This window comes from Trifolium pratense, linkage group LG5 (genome assembly GCF_020283565.1).
Source record: "Trifolium pratense cultivar HEN17-A07 linkage group LG5, ARS_RC_1.1, whole genome shotgun sequence".
Lineage (NCBI taxonomy): Eukaryota > Viridiplantae > Streptophyta > Magnoliopsida > Fabales > Fabaceae > Trifolium > Trifolium pratense.
In genome coordinates, this window is record NC_060063.1 from 48684056 (window position 1) to 48694861 (window position 10806).

Consider the following 10806-nt stretch of genomic DNA (forward strand, 5'->3'; position numbering starts at 1 on the left):
CAACTCTCAAGTTATTTTTACCCATTTTCGATATTAATTTCTCTTCATGAAGCAATGGAGTTCTGTACTATTATTGCCAACCACAACGAGAATGCAAATATTCAAGGCATTTAAATATCGACAAGTAGCTGCATTAACATAATCCTTTCAAACAAACAACTGCATTATTCTCATAAAGACGATTTCTTCACATACAAGGCAATGATTAAATTTTTGTTCAGTATGCATTTCACCTAGCACATGCTAAAGAAACTCCACCAATCCAAGAAGTAATAAGTTAAACAAATGAGAAATTGAACTCTTCATTTTCATTAGGTAACACATTTGATCTTGACCATATTACAGAACAAGGACATATATATCGTAGATACAAACTATGGATTCATCATCGCACTCGAACCACCTTGTATATAATATGTCACAATATTCTCAACGAGTCAGAGGAGGGATGGGAGACGATGCTTGCGCAAATTTCCAATAAATTTACAGGAATGTAGCCAGCACAATTCCCATATGAAGAAGGAAAAATCCCGGGAGATCACAAAGTGCAGCACCCTTGACTCAATCATCTCCTGTAAAGTCATAGAATATGTTCTTTCATCAAACAAAGTAATGAATAAAAGAAACCAATCCCTTTGTTAATTAAAAAATTCAGCTATAACATGCATTTTTCAACTATCGTCAATCTGGTGTCAACATCTTCACTTTTCATTAAGTTCTATAATTCTTATTAGTGCAAGTAGCAAACCAGCTTTGCTTTGATTTAAACGTTTGCATCGATAACTGCTAAGTCTATCAACAGTTGTATTAGTTATGACTAGGAATTTGCCACCCATTGTCTACTAATTCAAGCATCGGAGAGTTATGTTATGGGCACTCACTCTGCAGTAAAACTGTAAACTGCGGAACCTAACTTAAACCCAAAACTACAGGCAACCAAGAGACACTCGATAAATTTTGGCATTTGCTTTCTACAACATTCCAGTTACTGAAAAAATTTGATTAATACTTCAAGTGAACAAAACAAATGCAATAAGGCAGTAAGTAAGTGAACAAAACAAATGCAATAGCTATTTATAAAGAATACTAGGTTCATTTCTTGCAAATTTAGCACATAACAACTTGTGTATATAATAATGATTTTTTTTTTAATTGCAGCTAAGTGGTGGAAGACTTATGAAGCAGACACTCCACATTTGCAACTATTGGCCATTAAGTATTGAGTTTGACATGTAGTGCTTCAGACACAACTGGAGTACTTTTGAGCATGTAAGTATTAAACTTAACTAACATTATTAGAGTATCTTACAATGTGGGTTATCAAACTAACATTTAAATTATAATATATAGGTTCATTCATTCCAAAGAGAAGTAACCTTAATTATGAACAACACTGGGTTTTCATCAAGTATAATCAAGTTCTGAAAGAGCGATATGATTGTCGTGATTGTTAACAATAGAGAAACAAAGAGAAGAGAAAAGGTGGATAGAGTTTCAATAGAATGGGCAAAAGCTTATGATACAATAGTCACTCATACAATATATAGTAAATATAAAAGACTAAACTATCCTAAGCCCAATTATAACAAATGGCCCAATGATATAAGCTCGAACTATTATCTAACAGTGATAAGATTGATCCAATTGTTTTGAATGATGTTAATTATAACACTGAATATCTATTGGGGGAAGATGGTGAACCCAATTGGTTTATGAAAATGGTGATTTAACTTCGACTCAAGTTGCCGATGCAAGTGGGGCTAATTATGACTTTTGATTTATGAATGTTTCATGGGCTAAGTTATTTGTCCAAAAATTGATCAAATAGAGGTCATTCCGCTATCCCACTTTTGAGGTCAGCCGGTTCGCTCTGCACAGCTATCCAGGAGGCGGGATTGACTACCTAGGCACCAATCTAAAATAAAATTTGACCAATACACCGTATCACAAACATTTAAACTCACATAACATAATCTTTTAAAAATAATCATCAGAGGGTACCAAATATCCATAATCCACTAACCTACTTGAGGTTATTGGATATTGTGGCATTCGGCATATTAGGAACTTGTAAGTTGTAAGGGCCGAGCTATTATGCAACTCATAATCACATAATTAAACTAAGGAACAACTACTAACGAGAACTGAGAGCTCAAAGTTGGAGGGTATTCATGCCTCTGAAGTCGGAACTAAAATAAATCATATTCTATGTCACTGATTTCACAACCTAGTTCTAACATCACATATAGATAAGACCATGGCCTAATATGTAACAATCAAAACCACTTGATCAATCTATCTTCCCTTATACAAAACTATTGAACCAAAATTACATATCTTCCTAGTCAGTTTCAAATTTTCAATCACATAAAAATCAGAAACTATCACGAACAGCTTAACAAAATCATATAAATCAAAATAAAGAGAAAACAAAATAAAAAATCATTTTCACCTGTTGTAGTATCTACTACTACCAAAAGCTTCTCTGCGGCTTTGCTTCGGGTGTCTCAACGCCATCTCCCTTTCCTTCTCTTTCCTCTCCCTTTCCAGCCTCTCTTCTCTCAACTCTTGCAATGTCTTCTTCCTCTTCTCACCCCTCCTATCACCACCATTATTTTCACCATTAACACCACCAACATCATCATCATTATCATTGAGTTTCTTATTTTGAACATACCAAGGCAATTGAACCCCTTTCCCAGCAATTCCATAACCTAACCTATACACCTCATCTTCAGGACCAACGGCGCGAATCGAAGACTCTCCAGGCTCTTTCCTCAACTTCAATTTCTTAGTCTTCATCTTCAATTCCTCTTTTTCACCCTCAATATCTCTCTTCGGTACTCGAATCGGATCGAAAATCTTAATTCCTTCAAATAGGTTAATGTGACCTGGATCACCTGCTTCTGCTTTAACTTCAACTTCAACTTCAGGTTCGACTTTAGGTTCGGTTTTAGGTTCAGGTTCGGGAATAGTCGGTGCCAAACCTCGAGAGGTACGGAGGCGCTCAAGACGGACCTCGGTATCGCGTTTTCGCGATTGTTCGCGTTTAATCTGCTCGTCTCTTGCGGCGGCTTCTTCGTCTTTTCGGACTTTCTCTCTGTTATCGAAATTGTAAACGTTCCAACGTTTCTGAGGGAGAATGTTCAAACCGCCATGGCCACCCATTTTTCAATTACTTTACGATTCACGAAAGCACAATACGGGAATAAATTGGAAGAAAACTGGATATTGTTGAAGGCAAGAGTTTCGATTTTGTAGTTTGTGAATTGAATGAAGAACGAATTTGTGAATGCTCTCTGCAAAGAGGAAAGATATGCGGACCCTAACCTCACGAAGGAGCAAGATGACCAAAACGCATCATCGCACTCGCACCATTATTTATTTAAAAAAATAATGCTTAGGTGGCATTCAATTCTAATAAAAAAAAATCTTAATAAAAACTAAATTTATCGAGAATATATATAAGTTTATACAAATTTATGTTGTATTATATATATATATATATATACATACATAACTCATTAATTATGGAGCTTCATTGCACGAGTTCAGATATGCTTCATTAGCTTATCCTCCATTAACTTTCATTACCTTGCTAAGATCGTGATACGTGGATAAAAATTTATCAATGGTCTAGATTTAAAAATGTAAGGAAAAGTAAAAAAAAAAAACAAAAAAAGAAACACAATCACGTAAATTACGTAATTGTTTCCCTCTTCCTTGCAATACTCTGCATCTTCTTCCTTGTTACTGACGTCATCTCCTCACACAAATCTCTCTCCGTCCAAACGCAGTCGCCGTCCCATCTTATTGTTAGTACTAACACAGTTGCTCACGTTGCTATCACCCTTCTCTATCCGTTCAACCTTCGTCGCCGTCATCACCGACCAATCACCCTTCTCTATCCGTTCAACCTTCGTCGCCGTCATCACCGCTGCTACTATTTTTTGCCAAGGTATTATTGGTTTTCAAAACTATAACTTTTTGTTCTTGTTGTTATTCTTAATGTTTTCAAAACTATCTTTGTTTTGATACTATAGCTGTCTTTTGGTCAATATGGCGACACCTAAATAGAATGATTTTTGATGGTGGGTCGGGCTGGTGAATGAAATAAAAATCGCTTCTTGGAAGTGTGGTTAGGTAGATCAAAAGCCCCTACTTGCTTGCTTTATGAATGGAATTTGAAACCATTCCTTTGTTTGAGTAGATGAAAGAGTGAAGTCGGAATTGCTATTACTCTGGTTGTTGGTTCTGGTTTTTTGGTTCTAGCATATGCTTTGCCTAAAGGTTTTTTGGTTCTGAAGAGTTATTACTCTGGTCAATATGGCGACACCTAACACTTGCTTGCCTGTTTTTTTTTGTTCTAGCAGGTGCTTTGCCTGTTTTTGGTTTTAGCTTGTAGAATGTTTGTTTTGTCATTTTGGAACAATTATATTGTGGCTGTGTTCTTGTAACTTGTACTTGAACTTTCTATTGCACTACTTGTGCATAGTCTTTTATTATTATTATTATTATTATTATTATTATTATTATTATTATTATTATTATTATTATTATTATTATTATTATTATTATTATTTAGTATTAAAAAAAAAGTTGGGAATGAGTATTATTGTTATTATTATTACTTTTCAAGGTATTATTGTTGTTATTATACTATGAATTTTATGCTGTAATGGTTTTTTTAGTTTCATTTTCATTGTTTATTTTTATGCAAATAGTAACATGAAGATTCTATATACTTTCACAGAGAACATGAATTCATCACCAACTCCGGGAGTCGATCGTGTCGATAAATGGGTGGAGAATATCCATGAACAAAATATGCAACATGGGCAAGAAAGTATTGTTGATAGCGAACCACACTTGGGAATGGAGTTTGACTCTGAGGCAACAGCTTATGAATTTTATAATGAGTATAGTAAAAGAATTGGATTTGGTATTCATAAAGAATATGGAAACAAAAGCAAAAAAGATGGAGTTTTGACTTCAAGATTTTTTTTTTTTTTTTGAAAACTTGGTATCCGACCTTAGGATCGACTAATCCAAGGGGACCAATCCCACCGCCCACTTGCGGGGGCCCCATTTAAAGCCAGAGTTTTTTTGCTCTGTATGGACTTAGCCCACCGAAATTGGCACCAATGGGAATCGAACCTGAGACCTTGAGAGGAGCATACTCCAAGGGCCCAAGCCAACACCACTCGACCAACCCCAAGTGGGTTAACTTCAAGAAAATTTACATGTTTCAAAGAGGGTATACGAGGTAATGACAAAAGACGTGAACCGACAGGGGAGCGCCTTAGAGCAGAAACTAGAACTGACTGTCAAGCGCGTATGATTATTTCACTTAATCGGAAAATAGAGAAATATAAGGTTGTTAACTTTGTAGCCAAGTTGATACATTGAGACTTCAAGCAATGTTAACACAATTAAGTCAAGTTGGTACATTGGGATTTCAATCCATGTTGACACCATCAAACCAAGTTGATACATTGGGTCTTCAACATCAAGCAACAAGTCAAGTTGGCACATTCGGACTTCAAGGCATGTCGACACAATCAAGTCAAGTTGACACATTAGGACTTCGCAATTTCTTTTAAACATATTTTGTATGGCTTTTGATGTAATAGTCATGTAGAACTTTTGCTTTTGATACACTGTGATCTAGTTTGAGAGTTGGTTTTAGTGTAGCTTTGGATTTTGAGAGAGGTTGGTGTATCTTCTCTTTTGGCAATGTTGACATTTTTGCTGTTATTTTATAATGCGGAATTTTGTTTATGCAGATGAATATTTTGATGTAGATTTTTGTTATTGGATTTTTTAATGGAGAGTTTTGTTTATGTGCTATACTTTGATGTGAAAATTCTAATTATATTAATCAACTACACTTATATATCAGTAATGATTAGGAACAATTCATCATATCAAAAAAGTGATATCCTCAATTACAGCATAAAATTCATAGTATAATAACAACGGCGAATCCTCAATTTTAATCAAGTGAGACACCGCGGCAGCAGCGGCGAGTCGGTGAGGAAGAAGACGTCTTGTTGGCGACCGCTAGTGAGAAACAATGAAAATGAAACTAGAAAAACCATTACAGCATAAAATTCATAGTATAATAACAACAATAATACCTTGAAAAGTAATAATAACAACAATAATACTCATTCCCAACTTTGAAAAGTAATAATGACGACGACGAAGGTTGAACGGATAGAGAAGGGTGATAGCAACGTGAGCAACTGTGTTAGTACTAACAATGAGATGGGACGGCGACCAACTGTGTTAGTACTAACAATGAGATGGGACGGCGACGGCGTTTGGACAGAGAGAGATTTGTGTGAGGAGACGACAGCGGTAACAAGGAAGAAGATGCAGAGTATTGCAAGAAAGAGGGAAAAATTTACTTGTTTGTGTTTTTTTTACTTTTCCTTACATTTTTAAATCTAGACCATTGATAAATTTTTATCCACGTGTCACGATCTTAGCAAGGTAATGGAAGCTAATGGAGGATAAGCTAATGAAGCATATCTGAACTATCATTGCACACCACAATCGTTAAATTCATTTATTATAATCATACTTCAAAAACAAGTTTCTCCCTTTTTCTATAACTTATTGTTTTGTAATTATGTTTATTTGTTAAATTCATTCCTTGAATTCATTTTTCTATAATTTATGGTTTCGTACTTTATATTGTTAAAAAACTGATTTCATTCATATAATAATTTTATGTTTCTCTGATATTTGCTTTACCGGGCATATTAATATTGTTATGCTTTTGAATCTTCTCATGCATTATTTGATGTTTGGGTTTATATTAATATATTTAATCGTAAAACTTTTGCTCTAATATATATGGTTTAGAATCCACTTTTGGCCTGATATATGGTTTATTTACAAGAAGCCTAATTATGTATGTGTTTAATAATGTGTGTTCAAACCCACTTGGGTTGGTGCATTGGTATTGGCAAATCTTTATCTAGGTAGACCAAGCCTATTCTTAGTAAGCTTATTTCGAATACAAATAGGAGGCAAAGTCCACCAAGTGAAGTCATTCACAGACAAACCTAAATAAGCAAGCTTGTCCGCGCAGTGATTACCCTCCCTATAAACATGAGATATCATAAAATTCATCCGACTAGCTTTAGCCAAACAGTTCTTCCATCTGATCTTTAACTTCCAAGGCACAACACTAGGTGACTTAACCGCCAAGGAAACTAACATAAAGTCTGTAACAGTCCAGGCCCCACCACCTTAGGTGGTTCCGACACTGCCACCTCACGATTTTCTCCACCCCCTCTCTAGTGGAGTTTTTGCCTTCAGTGGGAATCGAACCACGTACCATGGGGTTCAAGTACGTGTTCAATCCATTCCCACTACCAATTGGGCTGTTATAGAGTCGATCTCAATCAAAAACTGATTCCACTGCTTATCAAAAGCAGACTCAATAGCAAGAATGACTCCCATTAGTTCAGCATAAAGGGTATTTTCAGTACCTAAATTCAAAGCAAATGAACCAAGAGATTCTCCTCTAGCGTTTCTAAAGATTCCTGCACAAGAAGCTTGGCCAGGATTCCCTAGAGAAGCTCCATTAGTATTGCATTTTAACCAACCCTGCTGTGGAGGATTCGAAAAAACTATAGACCAAATAATTAGTTATTCAATGAAAGAAAAGAATTTGCATATTCAACGAGAAGTAATTCAGCCATCTATTGCGAATGTCCCAAGGCACAATACTGTGATCTTTAGAAGCTTGAACGGCGATCTGTGAAGCACTCTCGATCCAAACATGGAACCATCCCCTTTGATGAGCTTGTTCAATTGCTATAATAATAGCTAAAAGCTCGGTATGCAAAACCGAAGAGACGTGGAGTCGTCAAGAGAAACCACCCAAGAAACCTCCTGTGTAGTCCCGAAATATCCCACCACAGGCAGCCACACTGTCTCGTCGTCGGGGCTTTCCAAGATACCGGAACATAGGCAGAAGGCCTAACAGGACGCTGCTCAACTTGCAGCCTGTTCAACGCGCGAGCAGCAACAGTTCCTCTAATGTTCCAAAAAAGGATCATCATAAGGAGTGGGTTGGAAGGGAACCCTTTGAACGGGTATTATAGTTTGCAGTGCTCCGAGCAAGCCGTAGTTGTTGCTTGTTCTGTTGTTGTTGTTGTTGTTGTTGTTGTTTCTTGGTCCTTTTTGAAACCACCGGCGTGAACTCACCATCACCATCCGTCTCTCATTGCTCCCAAGCATGTTTAATTTTTTCCATATCATCCAAGACTACCTGCTGTATAGGAGCTGTAACATCATATGTACCATCATGAACAATAGCAAGAATTGCTTCAGCCGTGTTTTCTTGATATGCAGTGTCAGTAACAGTGGAATTTGTAACAATTGGCTCCACAACGATCTCCGCCGCACCTTCAATATCATCATCAATATTATTATTATTATTATTATTATTATTATTATTATTATTATTATTATTATTATGCAGGTCTTGGGCATCATGAGTTGCTTCTGCCATTTCTTGTTGTGCAGTTTCGGTAACAATGAAATTTATAACAATTGGCTCCACAATGCTCACCGCCGCACCCTCAATATCAGCATCAATATTATTATTATTATGCAGGTCCTGGGCATCATGAATTGCTTCAGCTGTTTCTTGTTGTGCAGTTACAGTAACAATGAAATTTGCAACCATTGGCTCCACAACGATCTCAGCCTCAATATCAGCATCAACATTATTATTATGCAGGTCCTGGGCATCGTGATTTGCTTCAGCTGTTTCTTGTTTTGCAGGTTCCGTAACTTTCTCAGGAGAAGTTGTAACAATTGGCTCAGCTACAATCTCTATCTCTTCATCCCAAGAATCGCTATCAAAGACAACAATCAGGGAAGCATTATCTTTATTATTATCAATCAAGGCTGCATCAGTATGTTGATGCATAACCTACCTCTGCCTCTTTAGTATCAGGTTTGAACTTGGAGGGGTCATGTTGCTTATGCTCCCAAACATTCGTGTCTGACTGTCTGGCCTTTGCAACATATTCTTTTTTTATAGCCTTTGCCACCTGAATCGCTTTCGTAGTGGGCTACGGTTCCATGTTATGCGTTGGTTGTAACCACTTACATGTGCGAATATTGTGACCAATGGTAAAATAGAGGATTTATTAAATTTCCTTTAAAAATTAAAAATGATAAGTTTTTCCTCTTTCATACGGACACTTCACCAAAAAATATTCAATGTTATGTTTATGTTTTACATTCATTCCCTATTCACACCTTTCTCTAATGCCCCTCTTGCACTAAATTCTGTTGGAGATGATTTTGTGAGTTTGGAATTGTGGAATCAAGAGAAGGAAGATAGAAGAAAGAATAGTAATTGCATTGAATGTAAATTCTGTTTGTACAAGCTTGTACAGTGATTGCTTGGATCACAAGTAACTGTAGTAAACTAAACTAACTCCGGTAAACACTTGTAACAAACTCAACTAATCAAAGTAACTAACTCAAAACTAACCACTACTAGAAAACAGGTTTTTAGAGTCTGATTTTAGCGTCGGCCCCCGACACCGACGCTAATAGAGTCGGATTAGAGTCGGATTTGACCTGCGCTAGTAAAAACCATTTTTTAAATTAATTTTGTTAATATATTAGCGTCAGCCTGGCCGACTCTAAGGTATAAAATGGCTCACGCTACACATTAACTGGGGCCATCCGACTCTATTATTTTTTTACTCAATTATTTATTTATGTTTGTTGTGAAATTTTTACCCAATGATTCTTCCCTCACTTTTTTCCCTCTTATATATTTTTTTTTTTGTTGAAATTTTTACCCAATAATTTTTCCCTCTTATTTTTTGGGACATAATCCCAATTGTCAACCCTTCTTCTCTTAGTCAAACAAAACAAGTTAATTTCTATTATCAAAAAAAAAAAAAAGTTAATTTCTATCTTTTATTTCCTTTCACTTGACAAAAAAAAATATCTCAGACCAATGAATGAATAAACTCTTATTCAAAATCCCTAATCCCTAAATGACCAAAGAAAAACTCAGTCACAAACTCACAAAACCCACACTCAATTCACAAACTCTCAAAATTCCTAAATGTAACCCAACTCTCACTCAATGATTACTCACCAAAATCCCTAAACTAACTCACGAATGAGGAACAAATCACTCATGAACTCACCGAAATCCACCGAAACCCATCACTGTTGACTGAATCACTCACCACTCACCTTCTCCTTACCTCACCGGAGATCTCAAACGTCACCAGAGATCTCGAATGTCACCGGTCTCTTCTTCAACGACAGTCTCTCACTTGCGTTGTCATTCACAGGTTTGTGTTATATTGTGTTGATTTATGAAATTTTGTTGATTTGAATTTTTTGAATCTATTTTCAAAGTTGTGTTATGTTGATTTTTTATGGTTTTTATTTATTTATTTCATTTTTCGGATTTTATGCAAAGATTCACTACTAATTGTTTGATTATTGTTGTTTTTTCATTATACATAACAATTAATTAAATAAATGAATCTTTGGTTTAATGGTTAGTGTTGGAAGATGATGAGCTCAACGCTAAAAGCTCCTTAGAAAGGTTGCTGGAAAAAAATTAAGGATTGGTCTTTTGTAGATATGTTTTGTAGTGTTCTAACTTTAAAAGTGTTGTTGTGTGACTTAAGAAGTAAATTTGGAGATTGGACTGATTTTTTGAATATTTCAGCTCAATCTTCTTGAAATTCAATGTTTTTTTTTCTTTGAGACTTGATATATACTTGGAAATTTAGCTAC

General features: G+C 35.8%; 1 protein-coding gene across 1 annotated transcript; it reads right to left on the minus strand.

The window, feature by feature from the left end:
* Positions 1 to 145: 145 nt before the first annotated feature.
* On the minus strand, positions 146 to 3366 carry LOC123885759 (leukocyte receptor cluster member 1). Its single transcript, XM_045935078.1, has 2 exons — positions 2453 to 3366; positions 146 to 572 (listed from the first exon to the last, which is right to left on the minus strand). Exons 1-2 carry the CDS (start codon positions 3166 to 3168, stop codon positions 566 to 568), a joined length of 723 nt encoding a protein of 240 aa, XP_045791034.1. The 5' UTR covers positions 3169 to 3366; the 3' UTR covers positions 146 to 565.
* Between the last annotated feature and the right edge of the window lie 7440 nt (positions 3367 to 10806).